Source organism: Mus caroli, unplaced genomic scaffold, assembly GCF_978045245.1.
Source record: "Mus caroli unplaced genomic scaffold, Mus_caroli_1 scaffold_7, whole genome shotgun sequence".
Taxonomy (NCBI): Eukaryota; Metazoa; Chordata; class Mammalia; order Rodentia; family Muridae; genus Mus; species Mus caroli.
In genome coordinates, this window is record NW_028227262.1 from 55,920,878 (window position 1) to 55,944,061 (window position 23,184).

The 23,184-nt window shown below is 41.4% G+C and overlaps 1 protein-coding gene and 1 long non-coding RNA gene across 7 annotated transcripts in view; one reads left to right on the plus strand and one right to left on the minus strand.

Moving 5' to 3' along the window:
* The window catches only part of Adamts9 (ADAM metallopeptidase with thrombospondin type 1 motif 9), a 171,203-nt gene that overhangs the window by 89,930 nt on the left and 58,089 nt on the right, over positions 1-23,184 (plus strand). For all 4 annotated transcript variants that reach the window (XM_085840276.1, XM_085840279.1, XM_085840278.1 and 1 more), the window contains 2 exons: positions 497-658; positions 5,366-5,542. In XM_085840276.1, coding sequence (XP_085696402.1) covers positions 497-658; positions 5,366-5,542 — 339 coding nt within the window. The remainder of the gene's footprint in view (positions 1-496; positions 659-5,365; positions 5,543-23,184) is intronic.
* The window catches only part of LOC115031310 (uncharacterized), a 28,770-nt gene continuing 13,942 nt past the window's right edge, over positions 8,357-23,184 (minus strand). For 2 of the 3 annotated variants that reach the window (XR_015047589.1, XR_003836930.2), the window contains exons 2-4: positions 21,874-22,001; positions 20,254-20,301; positions 11,421-12,993 (exon numbers count right to left, since the gene is read on the minus strand). This is a non-coding gene — a long non-coding RNA (uncharacterized LOC115031310). Of the gene's footprint in view, positions 8,899-11,420; positions 12,994-20,253; positions 20,302-21,873; positions 22,002-23,184 lie in introns of those variants that run through there. The other variant, XR_015047590.1, reaches the window with a different exon arrangement.

Here is a 23,184-nt window from a genome sequence, read left to right on the forward strand (position 1 = left end):
AAGGTCACCTGCTGTCTAATGTCTAAATGTCATTTTGTGGCACCACTACCAAGTCACCGAAAGAGTTCACAAACAAGTTCAATTTCCATAATTGGCAATTGATTAAATATGAGTGAACCTCTGTGTTGAAAGAGACTCAAACATTGGTTCTAGAAGCTCTTGACACTTGAAAAATGTCCACAAACTGTGATAGTTCTGCCCCTCTCAGAAATGAGGACAACAGACACGGGTGGACAATGAACAGGGCTGCACAGAGAACTCTAAACATCATCACTCACTGCAGCCCACCCCTGCTGACAGCCTGGAGAATGTGAAAGGAAGCCCCCTTCTACAGCCCAGGCATTCACTATGTGTACAAAGTGAACAATCCCACCTTGGGGAAGTACCCAGTCTCTCTACTAACTTCCTCCACTGTCTATGGAATCTGTCTAGCTGGTTTATGTGTGGGTCGGAGGCAGGTGGTACTGAGGATAAACCTGCTGCTCTGTGTGCTTAGTGTTCTAGTACCTGCGCTGGAGGCTCCCAGAGGCGAGTGGTGGTGTGTCAGGATGAAAACGGATACACGGCCAATGACTGTGTAGAGAGAATCAAACCTGATGAACAGAGAGCCTGTGAATCTGGCCCATGTCCCCAATGGGCTTACGGCAGCTGGGGAGAGGTAAGAGCGATCTGTTTGTCTCTCTCTGTCCTTTGTCGCTTGGCTGCTATTGTTTAAGACTTCATTGTTCAGAACCAGATCTAGGAGAAGCTTCGGGATCTGGGATTCTCTGGGAGATCTCTGCTGGCTCCATCCTGCGGTTTAGATGCAACTACTAACGAGAGAAAGCTTGACTAGATAAAGGGTGGATAATGAAGAAAGACTGGGCATCAATCTATGCTGTTTATTAGTTAACCTCTAATAGTTAAAAAATATAATGAATGCTTATAAGGGGTGGAAATCATGTGTTAAAGTAGCCGAGGGAGTCTTGCCGGTATTCTTGTAGTTTTGGGTGCACTCATTCCCGTAGCCTTCCAAGGTCTCAGATTCTTTACAAAAACAGAATGGGTGTTATTCTTACCACAGGTGACACTGAGGGAATGATGAGCTGTATATTCTCCGTGCTCCAATAAAGACTTCTTTGACTGTTAGTGATGCAGACCTGCCCACTTTTCCTGATAAAGGCTAACATAGTGTTTGGAGTGCATAAAAACAGGTCCACTTCCTGACTGTGAGTCTCTCTTTTTCTAACTAAGGTATAATTAAACCATTTTCCCAATTCCCTTTCCTCATTACTCCAGTCCTTCCCATGCACTCCTTCGTTCTATCTCAAAATCATAGTCTTTGCTTCTTTAATTGCTATATATATATATTTATATATATATATATATATATATATATGTATATATATATTCCTAAATAGGAGTAGGAGCAGTGCTGGCACATGCCTTTTACCCCAGCTCTCAGGAGGTAGGTGGCTCTCTGAATTCAAAGCCAGAGTGAGATCTAAGGCAGCCAGAGAGACCCTGTCTTGAAAAACAAAACAAGCAAATAACAGTAATAATAGTAATCCTAAATATGTACATACAACTTGTTTGTTCCATATATTGTTACTTCTATGGATATGATTCCAGGGATGACCACTTGCTATTGGATAACTGATTTAGGTGCCCTTCCCTGGGGAAGACTCTTTCACAACAGAAGAGGGCATCAGGTCTCATTACAGGTGATTCTGAGCCACCATGCAGTTGCTGGGATTTGAACTCAGGACCTTCGGAAGAGCAGTCATTGCTCTTACCCGCTGAACCATCAGCCCTCTCCCATTTTCAATATTCATTATTTGCCTATAGTTCTTTGGCTAGGGTTGGAATCCGGTGAGATTTCCCTGGCATGGTAGCATATCTATTGATGCCATTCTTGTTTAAGGTCTTGTTTAGGCAGCTATGTTGATGAGACTTCATAAGTGTAGCTTCTCTGGGATTTCTAAGACCTGAAATCTTACAGCAAACATCCTGTTCTAGCTGCTACAACCTTCTCATAGCTGTCTACTCTGATTCCTTAACCTGAGGTGCGTAAGTGTGTTAAGTGTGTTAATATCTGGGTTGTTTTGCGCTCGTGTGTGTGTGTGTGTGTGTGTGTGTGTGTGTGTGTGTGCGCGCGCGCGCATGTGCACGTGCACATGAGTTGTATTATAGCCCATTTGGGGTTAGGCATTATATGGCCACTTGTTCTCTGCATTTTGAGGTTGGCTGTGGTTTTCTGGAGTGGTTGCAAAGAGATATTTGTTTGGTGGTGAGTATAAGGATAAATATTAGAATGAATTGGGAAATATGCAGTTTTAATAAAGTGGTGGCTGTAGGTTCTCCTCCAAGACCACAAATTCATTAGCCTCAGATAGTTGACTGTGTTTCCAGTACCATCAACAATTTCCCTCTTGTTGAGTCCAAGTAGAGAGCTGTTGGTTACCACCAAGGTATGCATGCCACTACTATACCCTTAGGGATATTGTCATGCTGGATGTTGTTTTAATGCATAAACATCATAGCTGGGTATGACTATTGGTTACTTGGAAGCTTGCATGGCACCTTCTGATTCCATGAAAGGCAGTGTTCGTAAAGGAGGCTTTGAGGTCAGAACCAACTCTGGATCCTGTTTCTGGAATATGTAGTGTCTTCAGCAATGGGAACTTACCTTCCGTCTCTGGGAGGCAGCAAAGGCAACCAGCAATAACCTACGATTAGGAGTCTCTTAGATAACTCTGACCAACAATTCAAAAGAAAGCGTCTCAGGCCAGCACTTGGGAGACAGAGACAGGTGGGTCTCTGTGAGTTTGAGGCCAGCCTGATCTACAAAGTGAGTCCAGGACAGCCAGGACTATTACACAGAGAAAGTGTGTCCCTCCCCACCTTACAAAAAAAAAAGCTGCTCCCCCCAGACACTCTATGTAACTATATATGTATACGTATATGCAGACTTGTCAACATTATATGTAACGTTAGGTAGATAGATAATGCTTCCTATGATTTTTCCATACATCTTTACTATCTTACCCTCCTCTCCACTTCTCTATCTCCCTCTCCCCTCCCTAATTAAAAGGCCCCCTCTTCCCCATCTCTCCTTTCAAATCAGTTGTACCCTGCTATACCTCTCTCTACTGCTCCTCTGCACCCCACTGTCTTCTCTTCTAGGAAACTCAGATTAGACTGAGAACAAGTGACATTTGTCTGTCTGGGTCTGGGCTACTTCATTCGGTATGTTCTTTTCTAGTTCCGTCCTATCCACCTGAAATTTTCACAATTTCACTTTCCTCTCCGGATGAATGATGTTTCCTGTTGTATATGTGCCATGTTTTCATTTCATCTCTCGTCAGTTGAAGGATACTTGGGTTGTTTCCATTTCTCCTTCAGAGACTTAGAGTTTTCATTGATTAAGTTATGCCTAGATATTTTCTTTTCTTTGAGGAGATTGTGAATGGGAATGTGTCTATGATTTCTTTCCCTATATGCCTGCAGGTTGAAGGTCGCACAGCTGGGGTGCCAGACTTTTCCAGCATGAGTTGTGGACCTTTGTTTACAGCTGGGGAGTTAAGGAGAATGCTAGGAGGAAAGGATCAGACAGTTTGATAGACCCTGATTCGGGATGTGTAGAATTGGGCTGGACCTAGCTATGATAGTTTTGTGATAGTAACAAGTAATAACTTTGCCCGATTTTCACATCATTATCTATAAACTGGAATAGTAATAGTACCGCCTGCATAATACTTATGACTATTATATGAGACAGCATCTACTAAATGCTTAACATGTAGCCTTCAATCAATCAAGTGATACTATAATAATGCAACAATAACTTACTTTATTAATAGTAAGAATGATATGTATTAGTAGTAGTTTGTTGGGAGTTTTGAGCTCCTGTTATATTGTGTAGTAGGACTTATATATACATGTTTAAGTTAATCAAAACCTTTCTCTATTGTGGAATCTGTAAGAAAAGCACATACTTAAAGTTCATTGAGTTATTCTGTCATAAATGTTTACCAATTAAAGCCTAACAATTAACACCTGGGAGACCCCAGCACGAGGAGAAAGGAAGAAGACAAAGGGGATAATGGGGCCACTTGTCCACAGTCTTGTGTCTCATCAGCTCATACACATAACCTAGAAGTCACAGGCAATGTTCCGGGGATTTTTGTTGCCTCTCACTGATAACATTCTGGGAAGTACTGCTGAAGGAGGGAGAGAGGGAGGGAGGAAGGGAGCGAGGGAGGCAGGAGGGGGGAGGAGGGAGGAAGGTTTGATGTGAGTCTTCCCAGCTCTTTGTGCAGTTTTGTCCTGTGGGATCCATCATTAGGCTTCTGTAGTTGGATCCGAGCCAGGTGAGTCTATGCCTTCGCTGCAATGCTTTCATTATCACGGGCTGGCCCTTCCAAATGTTGTGGGAGAGCTGGCCTTGACGCAGCAGGGAAACTGAATGTCTGTGTTCCTGGATATGAGCACAGCAGCGCTGTCCAAGAAATACAACTTGTTCCTGTCTCACAACTGTGAGACCTGCCAGCAGTGGGAACTTCAGCTAGCATTCACTGCTGCCAGGCTGATGGCTCATCCTGGGGAAATGCTGAACCTGTCCTGAGGTTTGAAATAGAGTTAAACAGTTGAGCATCAAAATTGGAATAAGAGAATCAGCAAAGGCTCGTCCATGGCAGTTTCATAGAAGTTGCTGGAACGTGTGGGATGATGTAAAACTCAGCCCTTGGATTAAATCCCCAGCAACATTTAAAAATAAAATTAGAACTTGGGCCTGGTTGCTCATCTCTATAATCTCAACACACAGGAGGCTGAGGCAAGGGGTCAGTCTGGATTACAGTGAGTTCTAGACCAGCCTGGACTATATGGTAAAACTCTGTCTCTAAATAAAAACCAAAGAAAGAAATTATCAACTGCCATCAGATAAAATAAAACTGGCCAAGCCAAGCCATTATTGCTTTATTTGATATATGTAGCTTCTAGTTACTATTTATTTACGTGAATTTTGTATACCTCAAAGAATTTTATCTTAGCTACTGGTTAATAGATTGAGATTAACTTCCCAACCTTCAGTTTATATATATGAGCAAGTACCTGTGCTCTCAACCTGATAAGATAAACTATATGAAAGTCCTTATTATAGATGGGAAGGAAGCCTTCACGGAGGAATACCTAATGTTCACAGGAGGAACCATGGTCCATTGGCTGTATCATCGCTGGCAATTTGCCTTGGCTCTGCCTGTCAGACTGAAGCTGCCCCAATGCTATAATAAAGTATAGCCAAGAAAAGTTTCCTATGTGGAAATAGAATTTGTCATGTGCTGTTCACACAAAATAACTGTAGCATTCTTTGTCCCTCTTCCAGTGTACCAAGCTGTGTGGTGGAGGCATGCGGACAAGACTGGTGGTCTGTCAGCGGGCCAACGGTGACCGATTCCCAGATTTGAGTTGTGAAGTCCTGGACAAACCTACTGACCGTGAGCAGTGCAACACACATGCTTGTCCACAAGATGCTGCATGGAGTACTGGCCCATGGAGCTCGGTACGGACCTAATGCTTCACGTTTGTTCCCCAAACTCTGAGACGATTGTTAGAAGTATTCTGGGCCATGCCTTCATAGCGGAGAACTGTCACGCCCATGAAGGCACAGTAGATACTGTGCTGTGAGCATCCTATTACATTCTCCCTAGTATAGCACAGTAGAATTGACACTGGATGGCACTGTCAAAATGACTTTAGAGAAAACATATACCTCATGCAGGCATGGCACCAAGAAGTAGCTTCCTGTGCCTAGAAGAGCTGTGTGTGTGCATATTGCTAATGATTTATAGAAACAGCTAGTAGCAGCCAATCTTCGCTTTCTAAGTTGTGGTAGTTCTCACTACTGGAGTAAGGTTCAGTTGAAGGCCAGGCATTTTTTTTTCTTCAGTGACTATCATTTGCTTTTGTGAAACTTGACTATATCTTAGCACAATCAACAGGAAATCTACACCCACCAATAGACTAGTCAGTTTGGAAATACAGGAGATTTGTTGTTGTTGTTGTTGCTGTTATTATTGTTGTTATTATTATTATTCAGTGTAATAATCAGTGACTCGATATCTTTCAAGGTATCTGGAGTCTCTTCCCTGCCCCTAGACAGAAAGTCCATCTGAAACCAGTTTTTAACTTTGCTCCTAGCCAGTAGCTGACATGGTGAGGCAGGTTTGCCACTGTAAATACTATACAAACTTCTGGGGCAGTTCTAAGCAAACAGAAGGATTAACCATGTCAGCACAATACCTTGGGTAAGCGGCGGCAAAAATTATGGATCAGGTAGGTCTGATGTGTCTAAGTACAGTAAATATTCTATAAGCACATTAATTGCAGGGAAGATGAAATCAGCCATTCTATAAAGTTATTTCCAGAAGCCCTTTTTATTCAGTGGGGTCCTGGGAAGCTCTTACTCATTCCTAGTGCCAGATAAAGAGCAGATTAACTGAAGTAGGGTGAGTGGCACCCATTGATGCTTCTCCAAGTCAGGGCTTTCAGCATCTGTGGCTGCATCTGCGGGGATTGGTTATAACCTAGTTGCAAGGCTCTGTATTCGACTGAGCTAGAAGTGGGAGCAAGAGCTAGACTGTGCTCCTTAGCTGGGCTGTGGGATTTTATTCCAGAGTTTAAGAAAAGTTACAATGTCCCATGTATGGTTCTCTAAGGATATTTTGTCTACAACACTGGAACCTTTTCCAGGTATATGCTTTGAAGGAGCTTGAGATAAACTTAAGACAGGCAGATTGTCCTTTGAAAGCCCCAACTTCTCTGTCACTGCCACATACTACTTACTGTCCATGACATGTTACTTCTCGAGCCTGTGGCATGCTCGCTTAGCCAGAGCTAATTCTTCCAAGTCCATTCACACTCTCGATGGTAGTATGTCACTAGTTCTAATGTCACTGGTTAGGCCCCTGTGAGAACCTTACAAGCCTCCTTATTACATAGTCTTGTGGTTTGATGAAGAAAAGAAATCTGTGTTTCCCTTTTCTAGATTTTAATCCTTAGATTATCCCATATTTTTCTAAAATAAATTGTTTAGGAAAGTGGAAAAATATATTCATAGCGAGTTATAAAATATAACATTGGGGTTATATTTTTTGTATATGTGTATATATGTATATATACACATATACATATATATGAATACACACATATATGTGTGTGAGGGTCTGTGTGTATGTACATACATACATACATACATACATACATACATACATACATATATATGCTGGTTTCTCTTATCTTCTTTGCATTCTCCCAGTATATCTCCTATTGATAATTTAATAGCTTAAAATTTTAAGTATAAGCTGCTTATTGTTTGAACTGAAGAGTCTATTTAATATTGCTGTTCTTCTTGGGACTGCATACAGCCAACTAAACTATGAGAGGAAGAAAGGAGATTAAAATTTCTTTGCTTTGGCCTATACAGATTATGGATTTTAAAGCTAGCTTCACTGCCTATGTAATCTCATAAAGCTAACTGTTTGTTTGACTTTGATTCCAATTCTACTGTCTTAAGAGAGAGGCCACTTTTACAAGGCTTTTAAACTGTGATTTTTTTTTTGAAGAATTAAATCAAAAGCCCTTTGTTTAAGTAGATAGATAATGTAAATATATTAGTTTTATGTACATGTGAGAGCACAATCATTCAGACTCTTACTGTAGGATTCTGATTTTATTTTTATTTACTTGGATGCTCTGGTATAATGTCTTAAGAATTTACATTTTGGCATACCTCAGTGAATCCTGTTTCTAGCCATAAAGTCCTTTTTTATGGTGCTTTACCATTGTAACTACAGTGAAGTTAACAAGACTGCAAAAGAAAAAAAAAAGGCTTTTGAGGTTTTGAGGTGCTAAGGTCTTGCTTCCAAGAGAAAGCAACTTAGATTGACAAGAGGCCAGGGTGGTAATGACTCCTTCAGCAGGTTGCTTTTGCTCCCAGGGACTCCCACACATAGACACTGCCTTATCACAAAGTAACTACTGCTCTGTGACAGAGCCAAGGTCAAATGGAGACAGCTGACGTCAGCGCTGCCTGTGCAGGAGCAGTATTTGAGAAAGAAACCCCAGGTCATTGTTGCTACAACTTTCAGAGTCTTTATAATGAAGCTTCTTTGAATTTAAGATTCAAACGACCCTTTCAGAAAGACCACAGGTTCTGGCTCAGATCTATGAGTCGTGCTTATTACACTGGCTGCCATGTCTCTGTCAGGGGTATCACCTCTAATTTGAGACCATAGTAAGTTCCCAGCCAGCCAGAGCTACAAAGTAACACCCTTGTCTCAAAAAAACCGAAAACAAAAAGAAAAAAAAATGATTGAGAAAAATATCCTGAAAAATGTCTTTTCTGGAGGTTTAAAAATAATGTCCTTGGATTCTTGGTGTTTATTTGGGAAAAAGTGTTCTTCAGCTCTGTTGAACTATTGAGCCAGTCCTAGGGCACGCTGGGTAGCAAATGTACTTATCCCATGACAAATGGGACAAACTGGAAAGAGAACTCTTTGTTGTCAAGGTGAAGTCAGAAATGTCTTACAAGTCAGGATCATTCTAGACTGAGCTAATCCATTTAGAAGAAGACAGTGCTGTCGATATCGATGCCACATCCGCAGGACCGTTTGGTGACATTTAATTTTTGCAGTGCCCCGTATTTCTGTTTGCTGATCATCCTGGAGATGGTTTTTCTTTGCAGAAACTGCTTGTTTGGGTGCTTCCATGACAACCCGATAAGCAGTCTCTTAGCCTCCGAGGCCTGTGCTTACGGACCTGAGGGATGAGAGTTTATGAGCTTGCAAGGGAGCTATGCTCTTCTTTCAGCCTGGCAAACTTAAGTCTACCTCATTTTCATATCACAATGTGCAGTTCCTATAGGTAGGAAGAGAAGATATTTGACATCAGTGTTTCACAACCTCATTATATCACTAGAAAAAACAAGAGATTATAAATATCACAACCATATTGCTAAAAATAGTTTTAAGCAGCCACATCTACATATTTCTGAATATTTTGAGTGGTACAGACTTCTATGTGTTTATATAATAAAGTATATTTATTTTTTCATGTTATTTAATTTCATAAGCAATGTTTAAAAACTAGTATGTGTGAGCTGACTATGGAGGCAAATAGGCTACATGAATTAGAAATGAATGTATGTTTCTTTTGATTAAAAATATACATATATATATTAATTTTGTAAACTCTGTCCTGTTGCCCACTCCTAAATTCTGAGCAGCCGTGTATTAAACTTCATGTCGTTGACTAGGCTAAAGTGTGCATTTTGAAAAGTTACCTTAAGAGAATTCCGAATCAGAAGTGATGATGAGTTTGATAAACAAAAATTTGTGAGGCCTAACACTGTGTTCGGTAGCTCTCTCTTTTCTAACAATGTTGTCTTTATTTATTGAGTTACAACTATGAAATTGGAATGCTCTGTTTACTGAATTTGAAAATAATGGTATAACATACCCAGAAGACAAAAAAAAAAAATGACTAGAAGAGATGACTCTGAGACAAACCACTAATGTGTACACACAGGATTACATCTGGGTCTCTGCCCAGACAGCTGCAGAAGGCTTCCGTTTTGGCACTTCTTTTGTTTGCTTACCTTCAATCTGCTTCAGAAAGTATTTATTACTAAAGAAAGATAAATATAATAGCAATGAAGGTGGAAGTTCCAAGACAGCCTTCCCTTTGCAAAAGTGTATATCCAGGTGATAATGCCATACCCCACCCCCCCATTTCATCCTTCTGTATGTAGTTCTTACACGCGACACATCCAAGATAAGAGAGAGGAGATCCTTGTATGAGATAGAGGTTTATAAAGATGGGCCATGAAATAGCATTGCAAAGTAGGTGATGATAACCATAGCTCACCTTACTAAGCAGTCTGTTGATGGCAGCCCTTTTGCTATCCTGTGAGGGGGAGCGCTGTTACACCACATTGCATGCTGCTATCATCTGCTTTAGTGGCGAGACCTCTCCTGTCATGTGCCTACACTATGAATCCCATTTTGAGAGGCATAAAGCAGGTTATGTTCAATGAATTATGAGACTTTTGGTAGGAAATTCCTAAAATTCAAATTATCATCCAACCTGAACAATACTGAGCTGACTCTGACATTGTACATTTGAGCCCAACAAGAGAAAATCCTAAATTATTGGTGCTATTGGCAATTTCTCATAACCAGCAGTTACAGAAAGGCCATGTAACTGCCTTAGGGTAGGCAGGCATTGCCAAGACAGCCCTCTCTGTCATGTTAAAGAAACATGTTTGGCCAGAATTGGGTGATCACATAAGATCTCAAGTTTGGAAAAAAAAGGTATAATTAAATATAAAAATTTAAAAATAAGATATGTTTACTAAAATAAGCATATTGCTTTAGCACTTTTAAAAATGAAATATTCACACTACCTATTTTGTTTTGAGGCAACATCTTGCTATTGTCAAGGTTGGCCTTGAACTTCTGATTGTCTTGCTCAATCTGAGATGGCTACATTTTTTTTCTTATCAAAATACCATGACATATGAAATCACATATTCACTAAATCCAATATAGATTAAGACTGTTTATAAAACATCCCTGTCAGGGGTGTTTAGGGCCATCAGAGTACATGTCTGCATCTACTTATTGAAGAGAAGACAACCGGCTAAATTTGTTTTGTTTATGGTGACTGTATGCCTACATCATGTCTTCTTCGAGCTATTTCATCACATCTTTTGTCAGCTGGTTCAGAGTGGCTTAACAGACTTCTGCTTTATGTATGTAGGACTGAAGATGGGAGGTTGAGGTCCCAGGGGAGACTACTCCCTCTGCCTGACTCAGGAGTTGTCCCTCTATTGAGGAAAGGGATGAAAACCCTGGAATGTGGAGAGGGCAGCAGGGGTTGCACCCAAGAGTAATTGGCTGGGGGGGGGGGGGGTGTCCTGGACATTAGCAAGGGCTTATCCGGAAGGTTTGTCTTAGAGGAGAATGTAAAGGAGTAAGAAACTTGACCTTGTTTCCTTCCAAATAAAAGCCATCCATTTCCCAGCAAATACTTCCAAGGTGCCTACTATGGGCTGGGTCCTGTTATAGGTACAACAGACACAGCAAGGAGCAAATCAGAGCTGTGCACTGCAAATGACAAAGGGAAATTTTAGCAGGAAATGGAGAAAGCCAAACTCACATAATCAAAGACCAGGCACACCTTTTGCTGGCAGCTCCACCAGTTAAAACTCAAAAGGACGATCTGCTACTAGACCCACAGCCTCACTGGTCCTGATGATGTTCACTCAATAAATAAAAGTCACCAATCTGAGTACATGTGAAGTTGTCCAATCATTTTTAAATAGACGCCCAACACGTGGGAACAGAAACTTTTTTTTAAAAATGTTTTTATTTGTTCATTTATTTGTTTATTTTTAAATCCCTGTCCTAGAATCTACACGCATTTTATCCCAAATGTGGTTGATTGGTCTGAGGCCCACAGCCAATGGAGGACTGGGCTCTCTGCCTCCTCCTTGCTGGGACACAGAGGCTCGTCCTGGGGAAGTTGTGATCTGAGGGCACATTTCCCCTTGTTATTTAATAGAGGCCAATAAAAAAGACCTGGAATGTGTGGAACGAGCACTGTCTTCTCTGCGCCTTACAGTTCCCTTGAAGTGGGATTATTGTTGTGAACAGCTTTAAAACCAAAACTTCCCTTCCTAGATGTTTATAAAATAGAAATTGGCAGCTAAAATAAACATGTGCCGTTGGGAGTGAAGAAGATAACACACATCCACCATTCCTGTCTAGATCTGCATCCCACAGCTCCTCTGTGAAAGACTTCATGCCTTGATCCAAGCCTGACAACATCCTGAAGTGAAGGAAATATTCTGTACTCCTGTTTTCCAATGTGGAAGTCACTCGTATCATGTTACCAACACTAAACACATAAAGTGGACCTGGTGGCACAGACCTGTAATCCCAGCAACCAGGCCGTTTGAGGAAGTAGAATCCCAAGCCTTGGCCTGGTCTACCAAATAAATCAGCCTGGGCAGCTTTCCCACACCCTGCCCCAAAAGCTTTTTTCAAAAGGTTAAAAAGCAGTAAGCGGTATATATAGCTCAGTGGTAAGGGATCACTAGCAGGGACCAGACTTGAAACTCTGTCCCCATACCACTCAGAACAAAACCCTAAACACTAAAAATATAAATAAGGGGTAAGAAGTTACATTTCTAAAGGTCTTAATTTATAAACCTATTAACCATAGTCACCCTAAATTTTACACAACTTTCTGTAGCAGTGACTACCAGATGGACAACCTGGCAGCAGTATATATTTAACCATTATAGTAACAAACATAGTTATAAACTAGCCAAAAACCAAATTTAACAAAGTAAACTTGAAGACAACTCCTGTGTCAGCACTGAGAGGTCCCTGTGTAGAATATCCCCCAACAAATAGCATTCTCTTGCCCTTCTAGTGTTTTGTGCTTTGTTTTACAAAATGTCAGCGGGCCACAGCTGGGCATGAGAGAAAAGCAGGATAGTATAAAAGCAGACTATCAGAACCAGCTGTCCTGGGAGGGACTAACTCCAGCGTTTCATTGTAAAAGCAGCTGTTAAAACAAACTCCTCTCCTTCGTCTCAGAGTTCAAGTTCATAGTGGCAGTAAGTTCACTTAAGGAGAGAGATGTTTACATATGCTGTGGGTTGGAAGGCCAAGACTGGATTCATGCCTTTAAGGAGAGGGTGAAAATGGAGAGCACCAGGTAGCCACCTTGTAGAATCTGGAATTCCAAGAGACCATTGTCTCTCTGAAGGGAAAGCTTTAGGGAGACAGCTTTTCATAGTCACTGAACCCAGTAGGCGACACTGAGCAGATTAGCTTTGCAGGAATCCATTTCAAAGACACTTCAGAAGACTCCAGAGCTGTGGTGACCTCTCCTTCTTCACCTTCATTTTTGTCCTCGGGCCTTTGCAAACCCCATCATCCTCTGCAGAGTTAAGAAAACCTGGGTGGGTCCATTCAGTCTTGCCTCAAACTGAAGAACCACCCCTCCCCTTCTGCCGCCACCCAACCCCACCCCACCCACATGTGCACGAGCGCGTGCGCACACACACACACACACACACATGATTGAAATACATGCAAAAGTATTCCCTGCAAATTGACCCATGAAGCTACCCATTCTCTTTCTGAAGGTAGACTATGATCACGAAGTACTTACCAGTCTTACACTCCTTCTCAGGTAACCTAAGCTTAAGAACAAGATTTAAGTAATTTCCCCCTAAGCCATTTCAAAACCATCTCAGACCTAAATAAGTAAATCAAATCAAAAAGAGTCAAAACCCCCAGTCATTCACAAATGACCTGATATCTTGATTGATCAGGAAAAGACGAAATGATCCTAGCCTGTGTCTAGGCAAGGGGAAGCTGACACTGGAAGTTGGGAGGCTCTAAATGAAAAGACTAGGGAGTGTTAATATTGGTGGTTGAGGCACTCTAGATGAGGAGGTAACCAGGATGATGCAATTTTTATGTATATTTGAAATTTTACAAAATACGTCATTTTTATTTAAATAAACATGTTCAGATTGCGTTTTCCTTCACAGGGGAAAAAAGAGTAGATCTGGGTTTATTTCAAGCCTCTGAAATTTTGGATAAGCTTTAGGGAGCTGTTTCTAATCCTACTTTGGCCCTGTAATGACAGCAATAGGGGGTGTTGCCCTCTCCCACCCAAGATAGAACCTACCTATCTTACTTAGTTTTCTCTTTCCTATTCTCTCTCTGCCTGCATGGTTCCCCCTGCCCTGTGTAATTGAAATAAAAGGACTCTGGGTATCTGAAAATTGTGCCTTTTATGCCTCTCTTCCCCAAGGAAATCCCAGCTTTCTTTCAATTCAGTCCCTGCTCGCAAATTCTAATCAATAACACTGCCCTGCCTTTAATCCATCCCTACCCAAAGTCTAAACTTGGAAAACAAAAGACTTTTTTTCCAAAACTGTGTGCTGTTTGTTTTCTTTGAACTTAGTTAAAAGCCCTCACCCAGCCAGCTTACCTATTTCTGCAGTTCTGTATGCAAGCCACTGATGAAGCCACGCTCCCTTCTTCCTGGTTGTCTCTGAATCAGCTCTGACCTATCTAAGAACCCCTTAGGTGGCCAGTGACCAGCTGATGTTAGGGAGGAGCACTGTCCCCTAGAGCTTGTTGCTGTGATTGAAATCCTGTGAAATGTGATGTAAAGGACTTCATGTCCCACATGGCACACTCTTCATAGAGCAGGGCTCCTACACTTATTAACCCAAGTCCCTAACTTTGCTGAAGTGAAATCCACATAAGCCTACCCCATCCATTTGTCAACAAGGTTGTGTTCCCTGACCCCTCAACATCCATTCAAATCCAGCCAGTTCTGGGAACCTGAAGGACTTTCCTGGAACCTTAGGATAAATTAGTGTTTCTCATTTGTGGGCGATTTTTAATCCCTTAATGAACCTTTAATCAGTCTGGAGATACTTCCGGTAGTGACTTCCTGGAGTGGAGGTGGGAGTGGCCGTTCTCCAGGCATCAGACAGTTAAAAGGGGAACGCTATTAGTCATCCAGCAAAGACAGGATAGCCCAACAGAATTTTACCTCACCCAGTGCCCCAAAAGATGCTAAAGTTGAAAGGTCTAGTTAAAGCAGAGTCATTCCCGTTGACAATGCTGTTAAATACAATTCTGAGATCCTAGAACGCCTTCCGTATCTGTCAACTCCCAGCGAGGTCTACAAAGATAAGCTGAAAGCAGACAGCTCCAGAAAGTAGATTGTCTAGCCAGACTGTGAATTCGCAAACCAACAAGGAGTGTCGCTTACCCCAGAGGCGGGGAGCACTTGGTGGGGGTGGGGTAGTGAAAATGTGTACTGACACCACCAGGTATGGAGAGATAAATGTCCAAGCACATTCTGGCTTGAGTGGTGACCTCTATAAACAAAATAGTGATGTCGTAGATAGGAATAGTGCTCCACATCTTAGTACATTGGATAGAGTTCCTATTTGATTCTCCTTAATGAGATGTTTCATCAATGGTAGAACTCTGCCCCCGGTGTAAGAGTCCAACAGCCCCTAGCAACAGGTGGGCCCTAGTGTCACGTTTGAATAGGTTGGTTCTGTTTGAGAAATTCATTCAGAAGTAAAATGAATTCTGGTGAGCATTTGTATGGGAAATGGGGAGCACAATTCTGATTAGGAACTAAGATTGTAGTACAATCTCTATATCATAAACAAGCATGAATCACACCTTCTGAAATGTGACACTTGAGACCATTGAACACCATTCTTCTTAGCATCCTTCTGGGCATTGTAGAATGCTTCCCAGCTTCCTCACCTAATACCTACCCCGTGCCTACAGCATACCCATACACTGTGATAATAGAAAATGTCTTCAGACATCACCAAATAACAGGCTGGGTGAGGATGACAAAACAAGATGCCCTTTAAGTTTATTGATTTCTCCCTGCAGAATTTGGCTTTTCGTATTTTTATGAACATAGGGTCGGTGACCCTCAACATTTCCGAAATATATTTGATACCAAATCTTTACTTTTAGGTCAGGAAAGTCTTTGAGGTTACACAATTATTCTCTTTCTTTTTTCTGGGAAGAGAAGGGTTGTTTTGCATATTTTTCACTAATTTGTGACCTTGGGAGGCTGGTTCTTTCTCTGCTGAATTTTTTTAACCCATTGGAGGAAACTATTCATAGAACCTGCCCTTCAAGATGTATTGATTAGGCCCTCCTGTACACAAATTTCTGGGAAAGAAAGTTTCTGAGTTCCACTCCTCCAGACCAATTTTTTTTTCTCTCTTTGCAAATCATCACTGCATTAGCAGATGGCAAATTGTATATCTATCTACCAGTCCCAGGCCCTACACCACAGATACTAACAAATATTCAGAATGGACGGTCTGAGATCATACAGGCAGAGAACTTTGTAGATGATACACTTCTTGGATTCAAAAGGGAAAAAAATCAATCTTATTTCTTCTCTTTTAATAAACTCATAAGCATGACCAAAACTCTAGACTCTCAGATTGTTAACTACATAGTTCATACTTAATAATTGTACAAACGCATTACAAAAATATCGGAGGGGGTGGAGCAATGGCTCTGTGGTTAAGAGCACTTGCTGTTTTCAGAGAACCTGAGTTTGGTTCCCAGCACCCAAATCATGTAACTTCCTGTAACTCCAGCCTTGGGAGATCCAACTCCCATCTCATCTCCATGGTCACCTGCAAACAGGTGGCACACATTTACATAAACATACATACACATAAGCAAACATCTAAAAATAAATCTTCATGAAAATAATATCTCTTTTTATTTCTCTCTCTCTCTCTCTCTCTCTCTCTCTCTCTCTCTCTCTCACACACACACACACACACACACACACACATTCCCCTATGTTTAAGTTAGTTTGTACTTTTGTGCTGAGCCACAATTCACCTCTGTTCTCAGCTACATGGGTCACAAAGTCTGTGTATGAAAACCCTACCCAAGGGTGCCATAGCTGTGACGCTAGAATACTCTGTTGGTAGGGAAAGCAAATGAAATAAACCCAAGAGCCTGCCATTAGCCAAAAAAATCTCATAGTGGGACTTAGCATTTAGCATGTAGTGAAGCAATACACCCCCTCAAACCCCCAAGTTTAAAGTCAATGATGGAAGACTACAGAAAACCTTGCTGAAAGTGACATTCGTACTTGGCTCTCCATGAGATAATGTGTACTGTTTTCTATAATTAAATTGAATCTTAAGTTATCAATGGACTAACTATTTCAAAAGCTCTTTAAATTAAAGCTAAGGCAGATCAGTGGGTAAAATGCTTAGCGTGTATAGAGCCCTGCGCTCCAATCCTAATATACATGAACTGGCCAGAGTGGCACATTCTTATAATCTCAACAGTCATGAAGTAGACACAGGAGGGTCAAGGGCTTAAGGTTATCCTCAGCTACGTAGGAAGTTAAAGGCCAGTCTAGGGGATGAATTCATGTGATCATGTCTCAAATCAATCAATTAGTCAATCAATCAATCAATCAATCAATCAATAATTTTTTTAAACATTAGAATTTTGACCTTTGAATACATATAACCTTGCCAATAATTCTAGGTTAGAAATATAACATGTGCAGATTTTCCCTAAAAACTACAAGCTTGCCTCAGTACAGTCCTGAACAGTCTTCAGTTGGTATGTCATTGACTGCCTTACACTTCTGTACTTGACACACTAAGTGCCCATCTATAGTTGGCTAGGTGTTTTTGACCGGGATGGAGAAAGAATAGCTAAGACACCCAAGTTTTTTGTCCTGTGCTATGAGCCATGATCCAGATCATGTGTGTTATACACACTACTGATAATCTTCATGTAATCCTGCAGAATGCATTCGTTATGTCCATTGTGCAGGTAGGGAAACTGAGGCATCAGAAAGTTAAGGAGTTTTTTTTTTTTCAATTTCATGTGTCAGAAAGCTTTGGATGCATATCCGATAGAGTCCAAAGCTTCAAGCTTTAGAGCTGACTCCAGTCTTCTGAAAGTTTCATTAGCACACCACCAGTTGCTCAGATGAAATGGTTCTGCCCTTCCTCTGTTTTTGAAAATTCCTTAAGGCTGGGTCCTTGAAATCTGGTTGTTCCCCAAGAGTGTTTTAGCCAGGATCTACATTTCTTCATACTTATCACGAGTTGGAGGATCTGAACATTTGCATCATCTGAACTGGATTTTTTTTTTTACACTGCACTCAGTTTGATAAAGCTATCTAGGCACCTTGGAAATTGAATTGTTCACTCAGCACTCTTTGAGCACTGAGTGTGAAATGGCTTGGTTTTCCCCTGGCTGTGGGCAGCACCTGTAGGGTGGAGTTTCCAATGTCTGTCCAGTGAACTAAGAAGGCCTGTTCTTTCTGGAATTGGCCCAATCTTAACATCTGGAGAGGTAGGACTTTGCCAAATAGATAGGCACACTAGTGGTGGCTTATCAGGAGCTGGTAGACACAAACCGTAGATTCACACCACACAATTGAGTTATAAAATCTTGGGCTCCCTATTGGCTTCCTAGTCTTCTGTAAGCCTATTTCTGTTTATAATGAAAAGGTGCTTTTTAAAAGGTCATTGTTAAACAGGGACATGCTGTCTTGGGATCTGTATGGGAGTTTGCAGATTTTTTCACATAGGATTTTAGTCAGAATGGAAATAGAAATTACCTGACCCTGATAGACTTTCTTGCCTGATAGGCTGGCTTCCTTCCTTCTCGTCCTCCTCAACCTCCTCTCCCTTCTTTCCCTCCTCCTCCTTATGGAGGCAGTTTTACATATCCCAGGCAAACCTTGAGTTCTCACTATACCAAAAGTCTCGTTACCAGCATGCTTTTATGTGATGCTGTGTATCAAGCATGGGATTTCATACATACTAGGAAAGTTCTCTGCCAAAGAAACTCCACCCGCGGCCTCTTGCTTATTACATATCTTTACATTATATACGTTTCTACCTGGAAAACAAAAGTCAACCTAAAGTGGCATTTCTGAGTAGAAGTTATGGAACACTGAGCATGCATGATGATCAGCCATCAGCAGTTAGAGATGAACTCTTTCTTAGTTCTTTTCCTCCTTCCTTCTTTCTCTCTCTCCTTCCTTTCTTCCGTTCTGTCTTTCTGTCTTTCTTCTTGATTATCATTGTTATTGTTTGATACAGGGTCTCATTATGTAGCTCAGGCTGGCCTTGAATTCACAATGTTCATCTTGTCTGGGCTTCCTGAATGCTGGGATCATAGGCATGTGCCACCACAACCAGCTAGAGCTGACCTTTCCATGTCTACCTAGCATTTGGGGGTAGCATAGCATTCTGGGTTTCTAGTTTCTGCCTTTTACAATTTGTTTGATGTTTCAACCTCAGATAAACATCCTTATAGTTCTCTTATACAGTATCCAGCTATATAATTGTGAATTAGCATTAAAGTACAAGGTTAATTGGGGGTCAGTTGGGGTTAATGGACACAGGAGATTAGAGAGAAATACTGTTATTTCTTTGTCCTTCAAATAAGATGAGCATTGTGGAAAATGTGGACTTGTTACTTCACTGTTCTTGTGGGATAAATGGGTATAACAGTACTATAGCATGTACTCATTGGTGTGTTATATAATTACTTGTATGTTTTCCATGCATCAGTTGTGTTTTTAGTCTATAGGGATTGAATAGAGTACACATGCATGCCCATTCTTTGTAGAGACTCTCTCTCTCTCTCTCTCTCTCTCTCTCTCTCTCTCTCTCTCTCTCTCTCTCTTTCTCAAAGCATATGAACTGTGTATTCTTGGGAGTAAGGGAAGCTATCAATAACAACAAAATAAAGAAGGGAGTAGAGATTTTGATAGAAGGTGATAAAACTGTATAGATAAAACTAGATTCACGGGGAGAAATAGGGCTTCCCACGGAAGAGTGAATGGAAACATGGGTTTGAAGGAGATTTGAGGAAGTCTCTAACCATCTTCATTTGAACAAAGATAAGGGACATACAAAAGAAAACCAAACAGCATCCAGAAACAGGATGTTTCTGGAGGCAGGAGCGTGCTGCATTTAGTGATCCTGAAAGGCAGGAGGAACTGAAATAGAGGAGGAGGAGACAGGAGACAGGCATTACAGAGGGAATGAGAGATATGGAGACAAGTTGTAGTGTTGGCAGAGAGGCTAGATTAGAGAGAGAGAGAGAGAGAGAGAGAGAGAGAGAGAGAGAGAGAGAGAGAGAAGCCCCTAGGATGGGATGGGGTGGGTTGAACAGGAACAGAGTTTATTTTGAAAGAGTGACTCTGACTTCTGAATTCAGGGAAGGAAGCAGGGGTACCCCCTTTTCTAGGAAGACATTGTGATCATTACAATGAGGGCAGCAGTGGGTTGGAGAACTGTGCTCACAGGGAAGACGATGAGGCCCAGAGGGTTCCTGAGAAATTCTTGAGGTAGAGCTAAAGGATTAGCTGAGATTGGATATAGGATACAACGGAAATAATGGAGTCCAATGACTCCAGGTTTTATGGACTAGGAAAACGGAAGGATGGCATTCCTATTGTTTAAAATAGAACAGCCTATAGGAGGAACAGATGTGTGGAGAGAAAGGAGAACTTCTGTTGGGAACCTAGTCATCTGAGATGCACACTGGCTGTAATTTCACATCACAAATACAAGTAGATCTTGGCAGTCTTTAGTTAGACAACAGAGGGAAACATGGCACTTACCAAACCATATTCTTCTTCATTGGTCTCTGGATACCCTCTTCTGTAAATCTTAGAGCAGTACAGGAATAATTTAAATTTGTAAAACATGACAAAACCATTAAACATAATTCTAGTCCTTCTCTTAGTCACACCATTAATTCTGTGTACATGTCTGTTTTCATTTCTTCTCCTCTCATCCCTTCTCGGTGGCAATTTTTAATCTTTTTTTAAAAACTGAAATGTGGGCAGAAGGAGAAGTTTAAAAAAAGAGATGAAGGATTTGAATGCAACATGTTGAGAGGGATGGAGGGCAGTTAGATCTCTCAGCAGAGTGATGTGGACTTGGGTGAGCATCTGATTCAATGACCTTTTGCGCATCTGTTCAGACATGGATCTCTGAAAACAGGCTCAAATATTTATGCATACTGGATTAGTATTAGAACCCAAATGCCACTTGCTTACCTAAACTATTTCCTACAGCGTAGGGGATTTTTCAGTTCTCCCTTAATATCTTGGGGTTGTGCGGGGGTTCCAGGACATCCCCCCCCTTGCTGGAACCTTCAGACTCTGTAGATGGAGAAGTTCAGCTTTTCGGTTAAAAAATAGTGTAGCATTTTTATACAACCTATCCATGTCTTCCTCAATACTATAAATCAATGTAAATGCTCTACAAATATTTCTGTGTTGTTTAGAGAACAATAAGAAAAAAGTCTCTATATGTTATATGCATGTGTGATTTTTTTTCCCTCCATATATTTTTGATTCAAGGTTCGTTGCATTTGTGGACTCAGAGTCCAGGGATATTGGGGGTCACCAGTGAGCTCTATTTTGAAGCTGCTTTGTATAAATAAAGATGCTCCCATTACACCAAGGTTATGGAGAAAGGGCTAGACAGACCAAGAAAGCGGTGTGGATTGGAGGAGAAGAGGAAAGGCACACAGCTTCTATGTCTTTTAGATGACTCATTGGTACTTGGCCTGAGAGGGATGCAGTTCAGCAGGCACACACTAGAGTCTAGAGACAAATTGATGAATTGCTTTCCTACAAAAGCATTCCTAGTTGTGACTGAAGCTTCCCAGACCTTGGATACTAACATAGGTCACTCCAAGTTGGACTGCCAGGACTTGACATCTGCTAACTGACAAACATCTCCAGATTGCCTTGATGCCTCCAGCCCAGACCTTTGATCACAGTCCACTTTCGAGTTTCAAGAAATTTTGGTGACCGCTCCCACCAACCTTAGAGCTTGCCCATCAGTTCCTATTGTTCCTCCTTCCAGGCATGTGTGTGTGTGTGTGGCACACAGGAGCATGGGTGTGCAAATTTAAATATGTGTGGGTATGTGTAAAGGCACATGTTCCTGCACAGTCTTCTACCATTGTCCTGTACCTGCTTTACTGAGTTGAGGGTATCTCAGCTGAACTCAGAATTTTCCAATACAGCAAGTATTGGCTAGCCAGCTTGCCCTAGGGACCCTATGTCTCCCCTTTCTGAGCTCTAGAATTGCAGGTGTGCCACTAGACCCAACTAGCATTTACATGCTTGCTAGACATTCAAATACCAATTCTCACGTTTGTAACACAAGTGTTTTAACTACTGAGCCATTTCCCTAGTCCATTTCTCAGACGCTTCTTTACTTACCTTTGAAACATGAAGATTAAGGATTTTGGAGCCTGTGTCTTACCCACAACCCTCTTCTTCTTCCAGCTGCTTACATAAACACTTTTATGGCAGGCAGCGTAGGCCCTTACACCATTCTCATGCCTTTCCTGAAAAACACGAACAGTTTATAAATAGCCTACTGGGTAGCCTTTAGAAGGATAGACAAGCTACAGACCTGGGCAGTGGCCTTGGGCAGTCACAGGGTACATTAAGGAGAATCAGGCCTGGTGATAAGATATGCCTCATACTGCATAAGCAGTATTTAGCCAGCATGGAATTCATCAGATACCAAATTTGCAGATTTTCATGGGTTTTGTGTCTCTCTTGATGAGGAGAAAAACTGTAACAATCACATTCTTGCAGAATCAAATGGATAGCAGTTTGGATTTTCACAGATTGTCTGAGTTCATGTACTGGTGTTATTAGTGCTAAAATACATGTTTCTATCTAATTATGAACGATTTACACTGTGAGGGAAGGTGAGAGAGGGGAAGCTAGAGAGCCCTGTGCCTCCTAATTCTTGAGGAGCTTGTTGAGTCAAAGGCACTAGCCCTTGATTTCAATACTGACAAATGTTTTGAAGTATAGCCCAATAGTTGACATATGAATCATAGTTCTTTTCCTTAGATCTTTTAGCATTTAGCATGCTCAGAGCAATGGGGTAGGATGAGGCTAAGAACAGATATATGGCCCAGTGCCCTATCCAGCTGGGATGATTGTGACCACCATATCAGCTTTCTGCTGTGTGGTTGCCTGGCAACCTCAGGCTTTCTGGGATCCTTTTCATACTAATAAATACCAGGGTGGTCCTAGACATAAATAGCCATCAAGCAAGCTCATTGACACTGACTTTACACCCTGAAATCACAGCCCTTACTTCCTATTGAAATTCTCACGTTTCCTGTTCCGTAGTTTGGTTCTTGACCAAGGGAAGTGACCACTTGCATGTGAGCAGAGCACAGAAGGGGGTGAATATGTATTTAGTGGTAGTTGTTACTGATGCTAATGTACCTAGGAAACTTGAAGTAGCCACATCTGAGAGCCCAGGGAAGAACAGACGTGTTGACAGAGGTGGAAAGGATAAGCAAGAGTGTTGAGCAGAAAAGACGCATGGCACTCAAGTATGGTGCCCATCTTTTCTTACTTTGGTGAAAAGAGTCCGTATTAAATAGGGGATAGCATAGAGAAGAGCAAAGAGTATTAGCAAAGGTGTCTTCAGCATGTCTGCTCTGCAGATTTCTCTGCACTCTTTAGAAAAGAAAGTGCTTCACTGGCACGTGCTGTCACCCA